Below are 23,153 nucleotides of genomic sequence, written 5' to 3' on the forward strand. Positions count from 1 at the left end.
TCTTTATGTAATACATGTATCACTAGCCACTTTAAACTATGCCACTTTATGTTTACGTACCCTACATTACCCATCTCATATGTATATACTGTACTCTATACCATCTACTGCATCTTGCCTATGCCGTTCTGTACCATCACTCATTCATATATCTTTATGTACATATTCTTTATCCCTTTACACTTGTGTGTATAAGGTAGTAGTTGTGGAATTGTTAGGTTAGATTACTTGTTGGTTATTACTGCATTGTCGGAACTAGAAGCACAAGCATTTCGCTACACTCACATTAACATCTGCTAACCATGTGTATGTGACAAATAAAATTTGATTTGATTTGATTTGATTAATCAGAGAGGCAACAAAGAGACCAAAAATAACCCCGAAGGAGCTGCAAAGCTCCACAGCGGAGATTGGAGTATCTTTCCATAGGACCACTTTAAGCCGTACACTCCACAGAGCTGGACTTTACGGAAGCGTGACTAGATAAAAGCCATTGCTTAAAGAAAGAAATGTGTTGCCAAAAGGCATGTGGGAGACTCCCCAAACATATAGAAGAAGGTACTCTGGTCAGATGAGACTAAAATTTAGCTTTTTGGCCATCAAGGAAAACAATATGTCTGGTGCAAACCCAACACCTCTCATCACCCTGAGAACACCATCCCCACAGTGAAGCATGGTGGTGGCAGCAGCATGCTGTGGGGATGTTTTTCTTTGGCAGGGACTAAGAAACTGGTCAGATTTTAAGGAATGATGGATGGCGCTAAATACAGGGATATTCTTGAGGGAAACTTGTTTCAGTCTTTCAGAGATTTGAGACTGGGATGGAGGTTCACCTTCCAGCAGAACAATGACTGTGAGTATACTGCTAAAGCAACACCCGAGTGGTTTAAGGGGAAACATTTAAATGTCTTGGAATGGCCTAGTCAAAGCCCAGACCTCAATCCAATTGAGAATCTGTGGTATGACTTAAAGATTGCTGTACACCAACTTCCTATCATTTACATTTACGTCATTTAGCAGACGCTCTTATCCAGAGCGACTTACAAGTACATACATTCATACTTTTTTTTGTACTGGCCCCCCGTGGGAATCGAACCCACAACCCTGGCGTTGCAAGCGCCATGCTCTACCAACTGAGCCACACGGGGCCTATCCAACTTGAAGGAGCTGGAGCAGTTTTGCCTTGAAGAATGGGCAAATATCAGAGTGGCTAGATGTGCCAAGCTTATAGAGACATACCCCAAGAGACTTGCAGCTGTAATTGCTGCAAAAGGTGGCTCTACTAAGTATTGACTTGGGGGGTGAATAGTTATGCACGCTCAAGTTTATAAAAAATATCTTCTTCAAAGTGGTAGGCATGTTGTGTAAATCAAATGATACAACCCCCCCAAAATCTATTTTAATTCCAGGTTGTAAGGCAACAAAATAGGAAAAATGCCCAGGGGGTGAATACTTTCGCAAGCCACTGTATATCATGTGGTATGTATGCACAGAGGTGCAGAATGTCATGTGTTCTGCACAGAGGGTTATTGTCAATGATGTGCCCCTTGCAGTGCTCTTTCAGTTGTTTCACTTCCAGGGAGAGTAAGTATGTGTCTGTCAACTGCCCACCTTTCATAAGAAACTCTACAGATCACCCCTGCACACCTCTCGCATGCCCATCTTTCCGAGAAGCAATTAACTCAGAATAAAGGACTTGTCACTGCTGGTGTTTGCTCCTATTATAGTGACGATCTCTGTACTACACCTCTAAATTGAACTCTAAAAGATGTTAAAGGACATGTCATCCACATAAATGTGAGAGGAGAGGCTATGATAGCCCATTTCATTTCCACCTCAATTACTGGTTTATAACTTCTTTGCACAACTGAAATAGATGTTGCCCCCACTGGATACATTCCCCACAGGTTAGATCTAGCACTGTGATTACAAAAAGGCAATGCAAGTAATTAGGGATGTAAAACTCATGAGCATGTGTAGGATTTATTTACGGTCTTTAAGATTATCCTGGTCTTTATTTTGATGTGTCACACATATACATTAAAGCCTACAATTTACAGATTAACCAGCTGGCTGCTTTTATACATTAATGATTTGCATCTAAATACATTTTGAACAGGGAAATGCCTTTATTCAGTTTTTGCTTCAATCAGTTGAGAGCATGCCAGCTGGTTAATCTGTTTAATGCGTAAAATTGACAAAATAGTGGTGATAGAAATGAATAAATACATCTATAAATATACATTGAATAAATAAATCGATCAACACAACAATACATGCATTCAAATAATTCATTAATTTTAAATCGACTTGGCACCATAGACAGCTTGGCAAATGTATTAGGACAGGCTACGTACTATTCGGGAGCATATCGTTTCTCCCATTGTAAATAACAACACCAGGTGGATAGAAAACCAAGGCTGGCTCTGCCGGACAGAGGGCTAACGGAACCATCGCATGGCCGTGCTCGTCCTGTTCCGGCTTGGTCATTGCCGTAAACGGTCTCATGTTGGTCACCGATGGAGACGTTATTTGCCAAAAAAGTTTTTTCAAAGCCTTTCTGAACTCTCTTCTCATTAGACAATACAATATGGGGTTTAGACAGCTGTTGGAGTGCGCCAAACAGACAGACACTGGGAATACATATGCCTGCGTGGTGTAATATGCCCAACTGAAATGCAAAACGTTGTGTTTTATAAGAATCCCCCAAGCCGTTAGTGCCTGGTTCGGCAACCAACAGAGGAAAAATGACAGGACCACTATAGTCACTGATTTAGTCACTTTGGAGCGTCTTTTTGCGGTGGAGGTGTTCACGTTCTTGGATGTGATGAAGCGCAGAAGGAGCAGGTAGCAGACGGAGATGATCCCCAGCGGGATTAGAAACCCGATCAGTACTTTTTGGCTATGGTAAAGTCCAAGCCAGAATTGTGCGTCGACAGTGTCTGGAAATTTAACAAGACACAGTTCCTCGTTGGAGACGGTCGCCGTTGTGGAAAACACCGCATGGGGCAAAGCTGCGAATATAGCAGCAACCCATATGACAATGCTCATAAAGCCTGCGGAGCAACAACGCGGACGGCGCCGCCTGCTATTGAGCGCAGAAGCAACGGACCAGTACCGTGCCACACTCATAGCAGTCAGGAAAAACACACTTGCGTACATATTCATCGCTGTCACGTAAGACACTATCTTGCACATGGCTTTTCCAAAAAGCCAAGTGAAGTCCAACGCGTTCTCTATTGCCCAAAAGGGAAGAGTTAATACAAACTGGAAATCAGTCACTGCTAAACTCGTCACGAAAAGGTTAATAGACGATTTTTTCCATACTTGTTTAGACTTCATTAGGTATAAGACAAGGACGTTTCCTATCAACCCCAAAGCACAGACCACAGAGTAAATCACAGAGATGATTATTCTCAGGACGGCGGATCCATCCCCCAGGAAATCAAAGGACTGGTTCGTTTCATTAAGCATGAAAGAGAAGTTCAACGCAGAAACAGGATAGAATCCGGAACCTTCCTCTGTAAGTTTCCCCTGCATCTCCGACCTCAACCCAGCACTGCTGCCGTTAAGAAAATCCATTCCATGCTCTGCCAGTTGCCTTGGATGTTATGCGTATCCCAACTGTTGAGACGCACCTGCTGCAGCCTCGGCGTTCTCCCTAAATCCCATGGTTAGTGTTCTTGTTGCCACTTGCTAACACACAACAACCTGCTAGATGTCAAATCCACGTTGAAATGGTCGAAACCCGGTCCCAGATGACAACTGCCATAAAAGTAAAAGTGTTTTCATGCATGTATCCATTATCAAGTTTTAATAGAAAAACTAAACTTAAATTGTATTTATTAAAAAAAAATATCATTGTATCATGCGGAAAATCGTGCGGAAAATCATATGGTGTGACCAGTTATATTAATATTATCAAGACAACATGACGGGACACTTCCTCTGAGTGTTTACTGTAATATGACTTGAAATGATCTGCTGGGGACGCGTTTTATTCAAGCGTCTTCGCGGGGATTGGACAATATGCCTTTCACGCATGTGCACTTACGGTGCGCAGTGCTGAATTCGGGCCGTTTATTTACTGTGCATGAGCGACAAAGAATCTATCAAAATCAAATAGCTTCTCCTCTGCTCCCCACTACAGTAAATCTTTAATGGAACGACAAGGGAGTCCTTAACCATTTGAGCTCATGCATTAATCACAGATCCATGATTGGTATTACTCTGCCATTATTTCTGGAGAGCTCCATATCACCTGCAAAACTTCAATATATTATACAATTAAAAGTGTGGTTTCAATTCCACTGCCACATTATCCACAGTTATGTGAGAGAGCCATGCTTTCCAGTCAGGCTTTCCACTAGGCTACAAATACCCCCCCCCCCCCCCCCCCCCCTTTAATTTAATGATATGTATATATCAATCTTGTACAATCTCCGTCATCCATTCTAAATCAATTTCTGATAACTGTTGATGTGAAAGGCCTTCATAATTGACTGATTGTGCAGTGAGAGAATAATATAATCATTATCTTGATTATCCTCACCTGTTTTACACCTTGACACTGTATAATTAACACTGATGCTGCCAGCTGCTGCCAGTGTTAATTTGAAATTCCAATTAAATTATTGAATTCACTCATGAAGTGGAAAGATGATGTTTAATTCAATTCAACTGCAACAATCTCCAAGTCATGGAATTGGAATTGAGTTGGAATTAGACTTTTTGGACTGTTTCGATTGGAAATTAATTGGAATTGTAAAAACATTTAATCTTTGGAATTGAATATAATTGTAATTCAATATTTGTACATTTCCAGTTAATGGAATTAATACACTTAGTATCAATATTTAACTGCATGATTTATTTGAAATGATTTCAACTTTTATGTCTATATTTCCAGTATAGCTAAGTTGTCTGAACAGTGACATGATCAGCCTAAACGCCTGAGGAAATTGAATTTAAATAGGAATTTGTGGAATTATTGGGGATAATATTGAATTGGGGTTGAATTCTTGAAATTTACCTAACAATGGAACTGCGGGTAATTTAATTATCTCTGAATTCAAAGACTGACCTGGAATTTGAATTGAATTAAATGGCATTTACAAGGAGGAGGAATTGAATTACAATTTCATTTGTGGAAATATCCCCAACCCTGGCTGTTGCACCTAGATACCTGCACTGTACTGTATGTACATGGTACCACCTCCAATATTGGATACAACCTGTAACGATCTTACACCACCATGGTAAATCATCACGTCACTCAGTTGGCAATCAAGGATTTTCTCTCACACATTATTCACATTCACTGCTTGTGTTATTCCATTCAATTCTGACCTCTCTACTCTCTGTTTTTTACATTTTCCTGAGTAAATGCCACGTGATAAGGAAGCGTGAGGACTGTAAATATTTCCAAGTGCTACGGTTATGTATGCACGAACGACTGTCAGTCGCTTTGGATAAAAACGCCTGCTAAATGGCATACATGAATGAAAAGCCAATATTCAGATATACTAAAGTTAATATTGTCACAGTTAGAGTCGGGAGAAATCTTATTCATACATCTGATGACTTTACTGAATCTAAAGTGGTGAATTTATGTGATCGGGATCCTCATACAAGCATGTACCTGGGTGGTCGACGCTCAATATTGTGCACCATCTAAATGTCAACTTTCAAAGATACTGTATCAAGTTAAAGCTCGCTGCTGTTTGGGCAAGACACCACAAGGTGGCAATCATCAGTTGACTACTTTTGCTGAAGAGTCAAATTGAAGCTATTCAGCAAGTCTCTCAGCACAGTTATTAGTATGCATGCAGAATGATCTGTGAGAATGTTTTATTTATTGATCTACTATAGTGAGAGTCTGGTAGTTGGGATGAGCAGGGTTACACGCATGGTTTTAAAATCTGATAGAAGTCGTACAGTCTTGAAAGGGAAGACATCAGATGCTGACAACAACCATACCATCAAAGGACATGTTTTAATCTTCCTTAAGACATGTCATGTTAACTGAGTCAATGCTATATAAAGATTAATCAGTTATTTTTGTTTTGGTGGGCTGTCCTCTCTGTGGTACTTTGAGCAGTGATGAAAAGTAGGAGATGAAAGGAGAAGAAAGCAGTTGTTTTCAACAAGAACTGTGCTTCGCTGGTGAAGGCTTTGAGTGGCATAGTGTGAAGCTACAGCATATTCACCTCTTAATGAAAAGCTTAAATTTAGTCCCAGAGAGAAAACCTGTTCCTCAACGGTAGAAGCACACGTTCAAAGGCTTTATCAAAACCCCATCTCTCTTTTTCTCTCTCTTTCACACACACACACACACACACACACACACACACACACACACACACACACACACACACACACACACACACACACACACACACACACACACACACACACACACACACACACACACACAGCAATCCCAATAGAAGGATTTGAAAGGCATTGTCTAGGTGTGAGTGCCTCACTTCAAGGCCTGCCTGTAATTTTTACTATCTCCTCCTCTTGAGAATGGCCTCTGTCATTGTCACTTGGCAACCTCTTTCACATACTCTTGAGGCATTGAAACTTAAAATACGTCACCTTGATTCAATTGTACCACCTTTCTTTGAAAACACATATTCAGCTGAAAGATGACAGCTGGACACCACCATGTTTTTACAATTATTTCAGTGAGAGACTTGGAAGTGAAAAAGCAATATAACAACTTTGTTAGAGTTGAATAGAGTGCTTTCCCTGCTGTTTTCAACTACATTTATAATTTACATGATAAGAATTACCTCTAGGAAAAATACAGTGTGTGAGGTATTTCACATCCAAACTATAATAATAGTTATACCCAGGAGGTAGCGAGCTTTTCCTTTTATTTTAGTTAATTTATTTCAACTTGTTATATTTAGTTAGAAATGAAGTACAGTATTTGTCAGTAGTGAAGAAAACGTCTAAATGACGGTTAAGGTGATAATGCACAGGTATCAATTCATGGTCAATTCATTCAGACTATTCTATTTTTGTTTACCTCAAGGCTAATGGATGGCCATGGTAATAGAGCTGGTCAGAGTTGGAGCTGTGTCTGATGGGCTTTTAAACATGTATTTTATCTTCCACCTTACAGACGTTGGACTGTTACCCTTCCTGTTCTTGCCTTGGAGAAAATGTGTGGGAAGAATACATACAGTAGCCTCATCTCTGTTGTTTGTGTCCAGTTTCTTATGAGGTATAATGCCCTGTTCTGTTATTATCAATATGATAAAACAGTAAGCGAAAGATCATGTATTGTGTATTGTGTTGTACACTCTTAGTTTCTTTTTGTCTATCATATTCAACTCAGATGTGGGGAAGGGAGTTGTTATCCACAAGTCATACACACAACATAGTCCCTATACCTTGTTTGAACGGTAAACCTTACGCTCTGAACTGGTGATCTGATTTCACACTGTCTTATGGTAGTGCTCTTGGTCCCAGGTCATCTGGCATCTTTTTGTGTCTAACAGCAACTGTAACATTTGGCCCTTCAATAATTAATGAGGAGTTGCAGTCGGCTATCTTCATCTTTTATAAAGGTTGTCTGCGGTACACTACATTTAGTGTTATTTCATCACCAGCCATTGATTATACACCCATAGCATCTGTGGTGAAAGTAGAACAAAGACATTCTGAACTGTAGTTGCTTTGCCTTGACCCCGTCAATGTAGATGTCAACTTTGAGTGCCCAAGGAACCGGATTGGGAAGTGTGTTGTACGTCTTTGGTGCAGCATAAAGAACATTCTGGCCATGGTGTTATATGAAGTTAAGTTATTCATAGTTAATGGTCTGTTTGTTTGCTTTGATAGAACTAACAGGAAAACAACATTAAAATGGCTTGAAGATTAAAAACTCACCACAGACAGTATAAAGATTAATATGTGTATAATCTACAGGTATGAGGTAGGCCTTACACAGAGACATACAAGTTAATTAATAATAGATTAAGCAAGACACTTTTATCTCAGGTAAACTCGCCTTCAAATCGTTCCGAAATGAGATGAAAGGTGATCTACTGTTGCACAGCGAGAAAACAACCCTCAGAGGGATGTCACGGAACGTAAAGGTAGCAGCCTACCAAACTCTGTCATAGGGCAAGTGGGTGACAGTGTTTTTTTCCCCTGATGCAACTTTTCATCAGTTCAACAAACTTCAACACTTTTAACTCGGTGTGATTTGAGTGTCTGTGCCTATTTGGGGGAAAATAAGAGAATCTGAACCATCCGTTCAATGGTATTTTCTAACTAGAGAAAACATGATTCTCAGCTTTTTGTTTAAGCTCTCAATAATAGACTTGAGAGGTAACGTTTTTTTAAAGGAAACTGGGGGTTGTAGCCTGGGGTTAGTCTGCGACCTGGCCATGATTTTCTGCATAAAAACCCATATCATTCCAAGCAGACAACCACTGATTGTCAGTGTCAAAGGCTTTTAAAAGTGACTCATTTGCACAGTTGTGACTTTAAACTTACACAGCGCTGCCATTTCAAGAATGACAATGTATAAAGCAAGACAATATATTTAACATCATTGAACATATTCGAGATTTCTGTAGAAAAACATCACAGAGAGTAAATCAAGTCTTCAAACTCACACTGTCGGTTTTGCAAGGAAATTGTACATCACCATCTGTTATGAACATTGAGGTATATAATTAACAGTTATGAAAAAAATGTATACCTCAAGGGTGTGATCTCAAGGGGTGAAGACAAAAAAGGTGTGAGTGAACAGTGTTGACAGGAAGCATGCTCTGCAGTGTCTGACTAAGCAGCACTGAGCTGGGAAGAAAGCTCTTCTCTCAAGCTGCTTCTAAAACAACAGTGTTACAGCCTCAGAGGAAACAGCCTCAGAAAGGTGTATCTCCACGACTGGTGTCATATAAAAACAAGATTACTAACGTTCTAGCACCCCACTGGACAAAAACTGGTTGAATCAACGTTGTTTCCACATCATAAAATGTTTCATCAATGTGATGACGTTGACTCAACGTGGAAAACTGATTGGATTTGCAAAAACTAATTGACATAAAGGAATTGTGTATTTTTTTCACCCAACTTTTAACCTAAATCTAATGACAGGGTAAAACTGTTTGTTGATTTCACGTTGAATTCACATTAGTTGATAACTCAACCAAATGTATATCAAAACTAGACTTTGAACTGACTTCTGTGCCCAGTGGGGTAGCACTCATTTGAGCAAGTCTTGAACTTATCTCAGAAGTTATCTCAGAAGTTCCTCCTTAAATCAAACCTTTATCCACTTATCTTGTATACCATTTCAATGTTTACTCTGTTCTTAATTATACAATGCTAAAACACATGACACATTTTTCCAGCTCAAAATTCACATATTGTGCAAGCCGTGTAAAAGTGAGAGAGCAAAGGTGTCAAAACCAAGGCATTGTCTGCAGGTGTTGTGCACAGCAGATGTGTTTGTAAAAACCACAAGAGAAACCTCACAGCAAAAGCAGAGCCATCTCAGCCCCCTTACCTCTCCTACTGAACACTCATAAAATGTGCCTTCTTCCATGGACTCAGTGAGTTGAGATGGACAGATTCAGCAGAATCATACGTTTTGGGGGACCACTGCTGCAAACCATCCTCTTGATTGCCTCTGTTTGGAAATTAGCAGGTAAGGGTAATTCACTTCCATGTCTATCTTTCAACCTGTGCCTGGCTGTGTCATGTTGTGCCACTCTAAAGCGCTGTGCTGTATCTATTGTGACACATTGCGATGATGATGATGATGTCTTCTTCTCTCAGCTTGCTCTGAGGTTACAATCGTGGGGGGACATGAGGTCAAGCCTCACTCCAGGCCGTGGATGGTGTCCCTTCAGGTCAAGAACAATCACATATGTGGGGGCACTCTGATCCGAGACCAGTGGGTTCTGACGGCAGCTCACTGTAAGGGGTAGGTTAATTGACTGATAACTTGGATTTAACACCATGTTAATATCTCAATTACTGAGTTCAGGCAAGGACAACATATTTATTTTTATTTATAACGTTTATTTGGCAGGGACAATGTACAACAAAACATAAGTCTCAGAGTATGATAAGTGATCATTTGCACCAGATTTAGCTGAAAGCTAATTGACATCTGCAGGTGAACATATAAACATGAAAACATTGTGTACAAACAGACATTTAAAACCATAGAAAAGGACATACAGACATGTACATACACCATGCTTAGAAAATATGTGCATTTTTGCTTTTACCTCATTTGCATGTGGTTAAAGTATTTGGAAATGGCAGTTCAGAGGAAATTATGTAATGTGAACAAGAAAAACGTGGTCTTGAATTGCAGTGTCTTTGGTGAGTCTAAGAAATTCGTGGAAGCCGTCCTTGGAGCTCACTCTCTGACAAGCAGCAAAAACACACAGCGGGTAGCCATTGAGGAGTACTATGTACCTGGCACCTATAGTGACAGAACCAAGGAAGATGACATCATGTTAATCAAGGTGAATTTATCGCAGCAAAAGCATGCCTCTGGGGCGCTGTGCCTCATTAGTTGGTCAAACGGAATCAATAGTGATATAGTTGGTTGTTGTCCTGGATATACAGTTGAAGTCGGAAGTTTACACACACCTTAGACAAATACGTTTAAACTCAGTTTTTCACAACTCCTGACATTTAATCCTAGTAAAAATTCCCTGTCTTAGGTCAGTTAGGATCACCACTTTATTTTAAGAATGTGAAATGTCAGAATAATAGTAGAGAGAATGATTTATTTCAGCTTTTATTTCTTTCATCACATTCCCAGTGGGTCAGAAGTTTACATACACTCAATTAGTATTTGGTTGCATTGCCTTTGAATTGTTTAACTTAGGTCAAACGTTTCGGGTAGCCTTCCACAAGCTTCCCACAATAAGTTGGGTGAATTTTGGCCCATTCCTCCTGACAGAGTCAGGTTTGTAGGCCTTGCGTGCACACACTTTTTCAGTTCTGCCCACAAATATTCTATAGGATTGAGGTCAGGGCTTTGTGATGGCCACTCCAATACCTTGACTTTGTTGTCCTTAAGCCATTTTGTCACAACTTTGGAAGTATGCTTGGGGTCATTGTCCATTTGGAAGACCCATTTGCGACCAAGCTTCAACTTCCTGACTGATGTCTTGAGATGTTCCTTCAAAAGTATCCACATAATTTTCCTACCTCATGATGCCATCTATTTTGTGAAGTGCACCAGTCCCCCCTGCAGCAAAGCACCCCCACAACATGATGCTGCCACCCCGTGCTTCACGGTTGGGATGGTGTGCTTCGGCTTGCAAGCCTCCCCTTTTTTCCTCCAAACATAAGATGGTCATTATGGCCAAGCAGTTCTATTTTTGCTTCATCAGACCAGAGGACATTTCTCCAAAAAGTACGATCTTTGTCCCCATGTGCAGTTGCAAACCGTAGTCTGGCTTTTTTATGGCAGTTTTGGAGCAGTGGTTTCTTCCTTGCTGAGCGGCCTTTCAGTTTATGTCGATATAGGACTTGTTTTACTGTTGATATAGATACGTTTGTACCTGTTTTCTCCAGCATCTTCACAAGGTCCTTTGCTGTTGTTCTGGGAGTGATTTGCACTTTCGCACCAAAGTACGTTCATCTCTAGGAGACAGAACACGTCTCAATCCTGAGTGGAATGACGGCTGCATGGTCCCATTGTGTTTATACTTGCGTACTATTGTTTGTACAGATGAATGTGGTACCTTCAGGCATTTGTAAATTGCTCTTAATGATGACCCAGACTTGTGGAGGTCTACAATCTTTCTTGGTCTTGGCTGATATCTTTTGATTTTCCTATGATGTCAAGCAAAGAGGCACTGAGTTTGAAGGTAATACATCCCCAGGTACACCTCCAATTGACTCAAATTATGTCAAAGTAGCCTATGAGAAGCTTCTCATAGGTCATGACATAATTTTCTGGAATTTTCCAAGCTGTTTAAAAGGACAGTCAACTTAGTGTATGTAAACTTCTGACCCACTGGAATTGTAATACAGTGAATTATAAGTGAAATAATCTGTCTGTAAACAGTTGTTGGGAAAAATACTTGAGTCATGCACAAAGTAGATGTCCTAACTGACTTGCCAAAACGATAGTTTGTTAACAAGAAATTTGTGGAGTGGTGGAAAAATGAGTTTCAATGACTCCAACCTAAGTGTATGTAAACTTCCGACTTCAACTGTATTTGTTTATTGAAGATGCAATGAGGATGATAAGATACGCAAGATACGCCAAGTCTGCATGTCATCTTCACAAGCTGATTACCTGATGCTTAACAGTAGGGGGTGTTTTGTTCTTACAGCTGAAGATGAAAGTCAAGGTAAACAGCAAGGCAGTGAAAGTGAAAGAGGTTTCAAAGTCTGGCAAAGACCTCCAGGTTGGCACACAGTGCCAGGTGACAGGATGGGGGGTGGTAAGTGCTACGGGTAGCATGCCGTCAGACACACTGCAGGGGGCAGAGGTGGACATACTGGACAGGAAGCTCTGTGACTGCTTCTACAACAGAAACCCTGTGATCACCCAGGACATGCTCTGTGCTAGCAACAGCAAAAGACAGGCAGATGCTTGCAAGGTACGGTTTGTGGGGGAACTAGTAGATCTAACTCCATTGATTACCATTTTGTTGCAACATACTGTGTGGGTATTTTTTCATGGTAATTTGTTGCATTAACCTTTGATCCAGTCAAATTCCATGAGCTCTAGTTACCTGGTCCAACCAACATCCATGTTAACCTGCATGAAAGGTCAAATGTTTGTTGACCTTTTCCAGGGGGATTCTGGTGGTCCGTTGGAGTGTAAGAAAGCCTTTGTAGGCTTGGTGTCTGGAGGACTGGGCTGTGGCAACCCCAAGAAGCCTGGAGTGTACACCCGGTTCTCCAAAAGACACCTGGATTGGATCCACAAGATCATCAAACATCAATCAAACACCACCAATGTTGGCATACTGTAAGGATGTAATGGGTCAGACCATAGATTGTTTGAACTAGAATCAATTACAGTCCAGCTCCTAGGTCCCTAAGGCTCATACAATACATGTGTTTATGTCATCACCCGTTTGCCTCTCTGTTTAAAATAAAGAGTAACTGCAACTGTTGTGGTGTTCACTTTTTCCTGACAGTTTTCTTTTTCCTTCTAGAGCAGTGGCAACCCGTCATTTATGTATTTCCTTTAGGGAGACCGGTTGTCTTTGCTGGATCTCTGTATCAAACAAGATTTCTCTGTAGGACATCTCTGTAGGACATCAGCTTTAGCTATATCCATTACCTCGCCGGCATCTCTGTTTTGTATAGCTTGAACAGTCCATGGGCGTCAGGTTACAACTGTATATCTGCGTGTGTGGTCCACACAGTTTGGTTACATTTCTATGCTTAACAATGTGAGCCCCACATTTTTAGCAAAAAAACTATAATAAAAAAAAGTAACAATTTGAGCCCCACATTTTTAGCAAAATAACAACTTTTTTTTTGGTTGGGGGGGTTTGCTTGTTTTGATTGTTATTTTGGCATTAATATGTGTCACATATCAGTTTGCAAACATGTAAAAAATGTAATAAATAATTGAGTTAATAAAGCTGCATACAACCATGGTCTCTTTTTTGCTTTCTTGAGTAAGACAGTTCCAAAATGCAGGTGTTTCTGTGGTGGTGGGGTAGCCACTGGAAATACGGAGCGTAGGGGTTGCTAATGTTCTCTAGTTGCGCCGTGATTGGCTCAGTGTTCTGTAACTCATGGGGACACTACGTAACTGCCAAATCTAAGGGTAGAGCTCGAAAATTCAATCCCCTTGGGTGCTGCCATAGAGTTACATTAGAAGTGCCCATCCAAGAAGGCTCAAGGTCATTGGCCACAGATAAAAAGACGTCAAATCACGTTATATCTACAGTAGCTTTGATTGGACTGATTGGACTTACTTTGAAAATTTTAGCTAGCAGTCATCATCATGAATCAAGTCAACAATCCACTGGCAAAATCCTTTTTTATCCTTATCATGTGAAGAGAAATAATGAAGAGAAATTATAGATAAAACATTTCGGGGCTCATCGGCCACTGGACATAAACATTACACAACAAGTTAGAAATCTCAAATTCAACAATGAGTGGTTTGGAGGGAATCCGTGGCTAACTGCAAGCATTGCAAAGCAATCACTAGCCTGCTATTCAGTGGAGTGGGTGTGTGGTCCCAATTCTGGGTTTAAGGGTCTCTTTTCCAAGCTTAAAATGGTAAACATTCATCACTGGCCATGCTGTCAAATCTAGCATAATTTCTGCTGTGCTAAAAACAACTGGAAACTCAGAACTGGGAAATCTGATTTCAGTGAGTTCAAGACAACTGGGAACTCTGGGAAAAATTGAGCTCCGACTGGGAAAATACGTTTTGAACGGTCATCCAACTCGGAAACTCTGGGTTCTTTCTAGACCTACAACCTGAAGATCACTGACGTCATCATGATTCGACCTTGTTTTTTTCCCGAGTTCCAAGTTGTCTTGAACGCACCATAAATCCAGAGAATGGCACTTTGATATCAAAGTTTGATGACAAAATCTGCCCACGAAGGACTGCCGCGTCACCTTTCTGTTCAGGTGAGCATGTGTAAAATGTGTAATATGCCAGGGAGATATGTATACTGTAGCTAAGAAATTAATACTAAGTGTGTGTTGTGTAGTAAGCTGTTAGTAGCCCATGTGCCTCACCCTAATAATTTGGTCTATTTTCCAATCTTAATTTTGCCTACTGTTCTGACTTGGTGGTGCACATGTAGCCTATAACCTGTTTAAAGAATCATTGTAATCAAGAGCTTTCATTGTCTGCTTATATGCCCCCTGTAACGGCTCTCGTTGGTGGTAGAATGAAAAGTGGACCAAGGCTCAGCGTGGTAGGCGTACATCGTCTTTTTATTGATGACACCAAAACAAAATAACAACGACAAAAAAACGAAAGCGAACAGTTCTGTCAGGCACAAACACTAAACAGAAAACAAGATCCCACAAAACCCAAAAGGAAAATGACAACTTATATATGATCCCCAATCAGAGACAACGATAGACAGCTGCCTCTGATTGGGAACCACACTCGGCCAAAAACAAAGAAATAGAAAACATAAACTTTCCCACCCGAGTCACTCCCTGACCTAACCAAACATAGAGAATAATAGAATAATCTCTAAGGTCAGGGCGTGACACCCCCTTTATTTATCTTATGGTTCTGACTTGATGTACAGGGAGAATGCTGTAAGAATGGCCCATGTTCTGAATTCTGTCAATGTACATTTCAAAAAGTGCTGAACAAATAGTTATATTGACTACGCTTGTCCTAGCTCGCTCATTAATGTCTTAATCGAAATTACGGATGGCCTCTTATGCCATAGTTTGTACATCTCAATTGTCAGTAGAAAACATATTTGTTTAAGCAAGTCAGCCCTATCAGCTATGTTTTTTTAAAGGCAGTAAATGAGGCTGAATGAACTGTTTCACTGCCAGACAAGGCTTCGCTGATAGCCAGGTGTTGCAGTGGTAAGGTGTTGGGACTCTGCTGTTGGGACTCTGCTGTTAGGCCTTATGTAGGCCCTAAAAGTTTGTGGGCACAGTTTGTTACCGTTATAGTGCAATTCTTGTGTTGTTTAGTGTTGTGTTGTGTTGTGTAGTGGCTTTGCTGGCATTCATCCCCCCCCAAAAATGTGTTTGCCCCAACAAGATTTACATGCTAAAATCGCCACTGTTCTAGAAGATGCATGTTTCACTGAAAAATTGTGTGGGGCTTTTCAATGCATTCTCAAGCTGAGCTAAACATTAAGCTTTGGATGCCCTCTGTTGAAACCATGTAAATGCTTTGGTAAGTGCAGCACAGCACACATTTACATTATACAAATATGTAAAGAGTCACAGGGCAAGAATGAACTGCAAAGATCACAGCAAAGACAAGCACAATAACAACTATTCACTTTTGTGTTGTCTGCTAAATATATTTCATTATGCAGTAAAACAGATCATGTCACTTAGTAATTTACAAAACCAAAAAAACAAGCAAAGCCACCCTGCTGAGTTCAAGCGGATAGCTTGAGGGACAACTTTTTTCAACAACAACACATCTCATTGGCTACCATTATTTCTAAAACTAATATAGAGATGTTCTTGATTTTAAAATACTATAACACTGACATCAGACTAATGATGGATGAAGAGGATTACAATGTTAATGAGAGGAGGGACTCATGGGAGCAGAAGTATCTTTGCTGGAGGATTGCAACTTTCAGTACCAATCTTATGCCTCAAAAACCTGGGGAAATTGGGAAAAATATCAAGATAAAAATATAGGGAATTTAATACCCTTTTTAGAGCTCACTGCTGTGCTGTCATGAGATCGTTTTCTGTGGATGTGTCATGTCAAAGTAAAACGCTTCAATCAATGTAAGTGCAAGAAACACATAGCATGTCTGACAGTTGATTCAATCAGAGAGTAGAAGCCTAATTGTGGGTTCAACTTCAGCCCACTATGACTGAGCCAAGCAATCTCATCTCTGAGCCAAGGGAGACCAGAGAGTGGCAATCTAATAGCCAGGCCCTCCTTCTATGTTCACAATGGTTATATATCTCCAGAGCAGAGCATCTTGCACTTTACGACTCACAGGCCTCAGCGCCATACTGACGAACGAGAGTAGAGAGGGAATTACAGAGCATTACCACCATCTACTGGACAAAAGTATTTACGAAAGTGCCTCACACGGTGTAACGTCACACAACTGTAATATTGATGCAATCTCAGGGTGAGTATTAGTTGAAATTAATGGCATATTTTATGGACGATTCTGAGTGAGGAATGCCAGACCTGACAAGAAAAAGGTGCATAGAAGGTAAGTTTTGGTGCAGAAATGTCCCATCACTGTTAACAGTTTTAGTTAAAGAAATAGGGAAAAATAAGTAGATCTATACACATCAATCCCTTTTGTGCTCATGACCTCATTAATCCAGACAGTTTTTCCACAAAACCCTCAGTGGAGGATATTTCACTACCGTTACATCATGATTGAGACATACAGTGATACTCCTCCGGTAGTCTTCACAGTAGAGTTGGCTCAATTTCCAACATGCTGAAACAAAATTGGGGTTAGGTAGGGACTGGGATAGGCTGTTCTTCAGTCCTGGTCGTGGGGACCCATAGGAAGTGTTCCAACACAGTATTAACATTACAGTTGACATAGGCCTGCTGTAAATATACAACATAACCAGGCCGGTGAAAGCCTATGGCAACGTGGATTAGTATTTGGACAGACGTAGACTACCACTGCTTAAGGCAGCTTTTGTTGTTTCATTAATCCAGCCAAATGTCTTTGTAACATGGATTCATGGATGATTCAAAATGGACTGAAGTATGGTTTCTAAATGTTTGTGATTGTAATAAACCATGCTGCTGAGGAGAAGAGACTTATCATATCACAGTTGTTTACGTGGGATATAGACAGAGCATCAAAGCAGACATAGCCAACCATATCAGAAGTAAAAAAGATGTGCATTGGTGGGGAAAGCAGACAAATAGACAGAACTGCACAACACTGACTGCCCGGCCAACTATACTACAAAGTCTATTTGGAGTTCATACAGACAGGAGTGTTGCTATTTTTGCGCTCTATCACGGGGCGCAGCCTTCAAGAGAGTGCAGAAATTGAATCTGCAGGAGTGATGGGTCGTTCGCGAACGAGTCGGCTCTAAGAGCCGGCTCTTGTAGGTGAACGTCGGAAGCCGGCTTGCATATCAGAAAAGCCGAAACTTAAAAAAAAATATTAAAAATGAAGATATGAATAATTGAAAGATTTAAATGAATAGAATTAACTAATTCAAAGAACGAAAAAATAAATAAAATAATAAAATAAATGCTCAAGCGCACACACATTCGTTCTGACTGTCTGCTCAGACTGACAGCCTCACCTGTTGTTCCTGTCAATCAGACACGCAGTGCCAACCAATGAACCAAAGATGCATGAGGGAGGGCCAAGCCAACTCACTCACAGTCACACACTTAGCAGCCGAGGAGAGAGAGGAAGGACAGCTGTGAAAACAACAGCTGGAAAATGAGTCAGAAGCACAGTAGCATTTGGATGCATTTTAATAATGTAGACAATGTTAGAGCACAGTGTAGAGTTTGCCAAAACAAAATCTTATATAAAGCCGGTTCTACACACAACCTACACCGGCATATGCGAACTGTGCACCCAACTGTGAAGCTAGCTGTAGCGGAGCTTCGAGAAACTAACGGGCCTGCTAGTGATAGTGGTGGAGCCACTCAGTCAAGTAGGCCTACTCCGCGACCCACAGCAACGCAGTCTTCTATGAACCAGTTTATGCCAATGTCTGTAGCAAAACAAGGCCAAGTTGATATTGCATTTGCTAAAATGATTGCCACCGATTTCCAGCCATTTTCAATCGTGGAGCACAAAGGTTTTAGAAATTATAGCAATAGTCTAAATCCAATGTACACAATTGCATGCAGGAACACCCTTTCAAAATCACTTATTCCACAACTGTATGAGAGCACACAGGCTTCAGTGCAGGAAAGAGTCCATAAAGCTATTGCAGTTTGCCTTACCACTGACTGCTGGACATCAAGGGTAACCACTTCTTACATGTCGGTTACATGTCACTTCATCGAAGATTTTTCGATGTCTAGCTGTCTTCTGGACTGCTATGAGTTCAGCGACAGACACACCACAGAGAACTTGGCAGAGGAACTGTTGAGAGTGGCCAGAGAATGGCAAGTAGATGCAAAAATGGTCTGTTAAGTTAGCGACGATGCAGCTAACATAACCAAAGCCATGAAAATTTGAATGCCATGTCTTCCCACACAATCAACCTGATTGTAAGAGATGCTCTGAAGGTGATGAAGCCCACTGTGGACAAAGTGAAAGCAGCTGTGGAATACTTCCACAGGAGCATAGTAGGTGCTGAAAAACTAAAGTCTACACAATGCCAGATGGGGATGCCTAAGCTGAGGCCTAAACAAGACTGCACTACAAGGTGGAATTCAACATTTTATATGTTGAAGTGGTTTCTTGAGTCAAAGGATGCCATCATCTTTACCCTGGCCATTGTCAATGCACCTGTTGATGCTCTGACCCAAGAAGAATGGGAGGTGGTGGAGGGGGTGTGCAGAGTCCTGGAACCCTTTGAGCAGGTTACAGTGGAGATCAGTGGAGAGAGGTACAGTAAGCAGGTATTACTACATCATTATTTAATCCAGTATTATATATATAAATGAGCAGTAGATGAGAATGTAGTATCAGTAGACAAAACATGAACAAAATGATACTCCTGTGTAAGGGTCTGCAGCTAATCACAGCCAGCCGCCAGAGAGAAGCAAATGTAACCACAGGACATGTGACAGAGTTGATGGACACCCTATGTTCATCAATGGACAGAAAGTTCCACAGAATGGAATATAATCACGTGCTATCAGAAACCGCTGCACTTGACCCCAGGTTTAAGAAGTTAGCCTTCAGTGATGCCAGAGCGATTGATGAGGCTCTTCGTAGAATAACCTCAGCAGCAGGGAGGAACAGCCCCAGCAGTCAGCTGGCTCAGGCACCAGGGCAACAGGAAGAAGAGGGATCAGATGGAACAGAAGCACCAGCTGTAGTGCCACATATGTCTGCTGTTTGGATGCTGTTTGACGAGAGAGCAACTAAGAATGCAGCACGAAGGAATCCCTCAGCAGATGTCATAATGGAGGTACGATCCTATTTGGAGGAGCCCCACCTCCAAAGATCTGCAGATCCTCTGAGCTGGTGGAAGAACAAGGCCTCTGTCTACCCACGGCTTACTAAAGTCATGACAGGGAGACTGCACAGTGGCCACATCCGTTCCCTCTGAGAGGGTCTTCTCAAAAACGGGACAAATAATTACTGAGAGAAGAAACCGCATCAGCCCCTCGAAAGTGAGGCGGCCGGCATTTCTGAATGCAAATCTCTTATAAAAGCAAAATATGGTCAGCATTGCTGTGTGCTGCTGGTTATAACATGGCAATAAAGAAGAGAGAGAAAAGAGGGACCAGTTTAATGTTTTAAGTGGGATGCTGCAGTTTTGCACATTGTTATTTATTCTTTCTTTGATATGGTGCACTATTCTATTATGCTGTTCAGATTGTATTCATTTTGAATGGTTAGATTTATATGCACTTTGTTTATATACATTAAAAAGTTATTCTTTAAATGCAAATGTTTAATAGCATTCTTTTTCATAACAAACCAATGCATTTTTAAATACATTGTGGTTAAGGTAGAGTATGATTTCATTTAATAATTTAATTAGAATTGTTTTAACACCAAATCATAGTCAAACTATCGCAAACTGTTTGACTTGAAAAAATACAAAACATATTTTTTTAAAGAGCCGTTTGGGAGCCAAAAGAGCCGGCTCTTTTTGGTGAGCTGAGTCGAACGAACCGGCTCACTTAAAAGAGCCGGAATGCCCATCACTAATCTGCAGAAATGTAGTGTGATTTTGTGTTGACGCTTTTCTTGTCTACAGTGGTAGAGATGTGTGATCGCCCCGATGTCGGTGTTGTAAACAGTTTTTACTCCTGTAATTGCAATAAAAGCAAGACTATAATTGAATTGCGCATTTATTGTACGAAATGTTTATTCATGAATGGGAATATGCAGAAGAGTTTGGTCACGAGGGAAGAATGACGTCACCTTTTCAACCCGTTGAACAATCAGAGAGCTCCCGGGCAAGCGACAGGGACTTGAATAGCCCAACTTTTAATGTATTCTGCCTGAACCTAGCCAGCATAGCCTATCTTGGTGGTCTATTTGTTCATATTAGCCACTCCTTTTCTATGTCTCGATGCTATTTGAATAGATTTCTACCGACTGACAATTTAGTCAACTCTGCATTGAACAGGTTTTGTAGTCTACCAAGAGCAGGCTATTCCTCTGTGAGTCCAACTTTTATAGGGTAAGTGTCCAGTGTTCATATTTACAAAGTTGATGCTAGACTGAATTGTTAGCTCGCTAGCTGTTCGTATCGTTCGCTAACGAGCAAGTTTGGTTGAATGATACAAATGTATCGGATAAAAAAATCTAAAACCTTGCCGTTGAACATTGTGCACATTGTGTAGCCATTATATTCAGTAATCTATTGCTACAGGCTACTGTAGACACCTCAAAATCACGTCCAACGTGCCATGGGACTCGAGCGCTCGCTTGATACTTTGTAGCAGCCAAAAACTTCAGTCCCATGAGTTTGTTTTCATTCATTAGTGCTGGATAGGCTATGGCGCCTTTAGGATAATGAGCAGAGGGCAAGACACGTTTCTATTGCAAATTGTTAATATTACCCAGTTACATAATATTAATACTAATAAGGGCTAACTCTCAAATAAGTTATCATGTAATTACATTACATTTTCACGTTTTATTAAATGCCTCGCCCTGTTGCACTTTAAATACTATTTAGAGTTCGTTTTTTCAGCAGTGAGGCTTATTAAAAGTTTAAGATGTGTAACTATGCATTTTTTTGTTTTGTTTCAGAGACTCTCCTGGACAAGTGGGAAAACTGTATGGACCAGGCTTAACATGAAGAGCCTTAAAGCAAAGTTTAGGAAGAGCGACGTAAGAACATGTATCACTTGTCAGTGGGGTTGGGTGGTGGTGGTATGTTATTGCCTGACAGAATGTTTTCATTCATCCATTCATCCGTATGGCTCTGTGACTGTCATAGCAATGAAGCCCTCAGCCGTAAAGCTATTTCAATAACAGCCTCCATAGGTAGTTTCTCCATAGTTGTGACTGAATCATTTGGGTGTGAGTTTTCCAGGCAGGGAGTATTCTAAAGATCCTACAGGAAGTGAGTAGCTTCCACTGAGTATGACTCATCGGTCGTCACGGTGACCTGTATCAGACAGCATTAGTGCCAGAGTGTGGCCATGAAGGGGGGCGATTTAGAGACTTTAAATTGGCTACCTCCGTCATCTCGGAGGAGTACGTACCTAATCAGGAAGCTGGGGAGGAGTCCAAAAGTCAGGGAGTAGAACACTCAAGTTTGGGTTTTCATAAATCAATTTACATTTCAGAACCGTTCCTATGTTATTGACAGGCAGAGATTTTAGATGCAGAATACCTTCACTGAAATATGTAGGAGTTGATGATTCCTCCTGTGTCACTGGAATACTAAGAGTTGCCAATAGGCCCAAAAACTGTTTCAGGGTGGGATTATCTGTGGGAAAAGTACTCTGTTTAGCACTAGTCGTGCGCCTTAAATCATAGGACATACATGGAAGGTATATTTTCTTGCATAATTCAAATCTGATGGGAGATTATTAACCTAGATACCTCTATTAGCTTGTAATTATAAAAGTCTGAGGCTAAATGCAAATATTAATGCCACAGATAATGGAGTCGTGGATCTGATGCTTTTGTGTTGAAACATAGCCATTGCTTATTGCTGATGAATGTAGTTTAACAGTGGGAGTTGCAACCCGTGGGTGTTTTTCACATTAGGTTGCTTAGGAACAGTCTGTATCTCTGTAACCATCTACTTCACACCCACATAATCACTTCTCCCACTTTTTTGCTATTAAAAATTCCTCTTCTGTCCTCAAGATTGGCTACAGTTCACTCTTTCCACTGGTTGCCTTAGTGTTAGTAGATCGAAAAGGACCTAAACTGTGACCCGGTTCTCTACTCTCATCCTCACAAGAAACACATCGTTCATTGGTGGTCATGGTAGAGTCTTGGACTGAATACATTCAAAACAAATGTTCAAAACTGCTCACTCAGGGAAAAAAAACATCAGAACCAGCCGTAGACCATCAGAACCAGCTGATGGTTCTGAACTCTGGTTTAGCATACTCTGGTTTAGCATACAATTGATCCCATCTTATGAATGTAACATGCCACTACTAGTTTTAAGAAGAGGCTCATGAGAGGTTCTCAAGTTGAGCTATCGGCCTGTACATATTCCATGTGGCGTTTAGATGGACAGCCTAAGTCAATACCAGAACCATGTGCCATTATGAGGCTTGACTTTTCCTCTCATACAATCTGAGAAAACCCTCCTCATATGTCAGAGTAGTGGGATTACTGTGGATCAGCTAGCTCCACAGACCACATTCATTCTTCCCTCAGCCATAC

The 23,153-nt window shown here is 40.8% G+C and overlaps 2 protein-coding genes across 2 annotated transcripts in view; one reads left to right on the top strand and one right to left on the bottom strand.

Moving 5' to 3' along the window:
* Positions 1-2,349: 2,349 nt before the first annotated feature.
* On the bottom strand, positions 2,350-3,582 carry rxfp3 (relaxin family peptide receptor 3). Its single transcript, XM_038970124.1, has one exon. It carries the CDS (start codon positions 3,580-3,582, stop codon positions 2,350-2,352), a length of 1,233 nt encoding a protein of 410 aa, XP_038826052.1.
* Positions 3,583-20,773: 17,191 nt separating this feature from the next.
* The window catches only part of rai14 (retinoic acid induced 14), a 42,417-nt gene continuing 40,037 nt past the window's right edge, over positions 20,774-23,153 (top strand). Inside the window, exons 1-2 of the mRNA XM_038971163.1 lie at positions 20,774-20,976; positions 21,552-21,632. Of these exons, the coding sequence (XP_038827091.1) occupies positions 21,597-21,632 (36 nt within the window). The 5' untranslated portion in view covers positions 20,774-20,976; positions 21,552-21,596. The remainder of the gene's footprint in view (positions 20,977-21,551; positions 21,633-23,153) is intronic.

The sequence above is a fragment of the Salvelinus namaycush genome, chromosome 31 (assembly GCF_016432855.1).
Source record: "Salvelinus namaycush isolate Seneca chromosome 31, SaNama_1.0, whole genome shotgun sequence".
Taxonomy (NCBI): domain Eukaryota; kingdom Metazoa; phylum Chordata; class Actinopteri; order Salmoniformes; family Salmonidae; genus Salvelinus; species Salvelinus namaycush.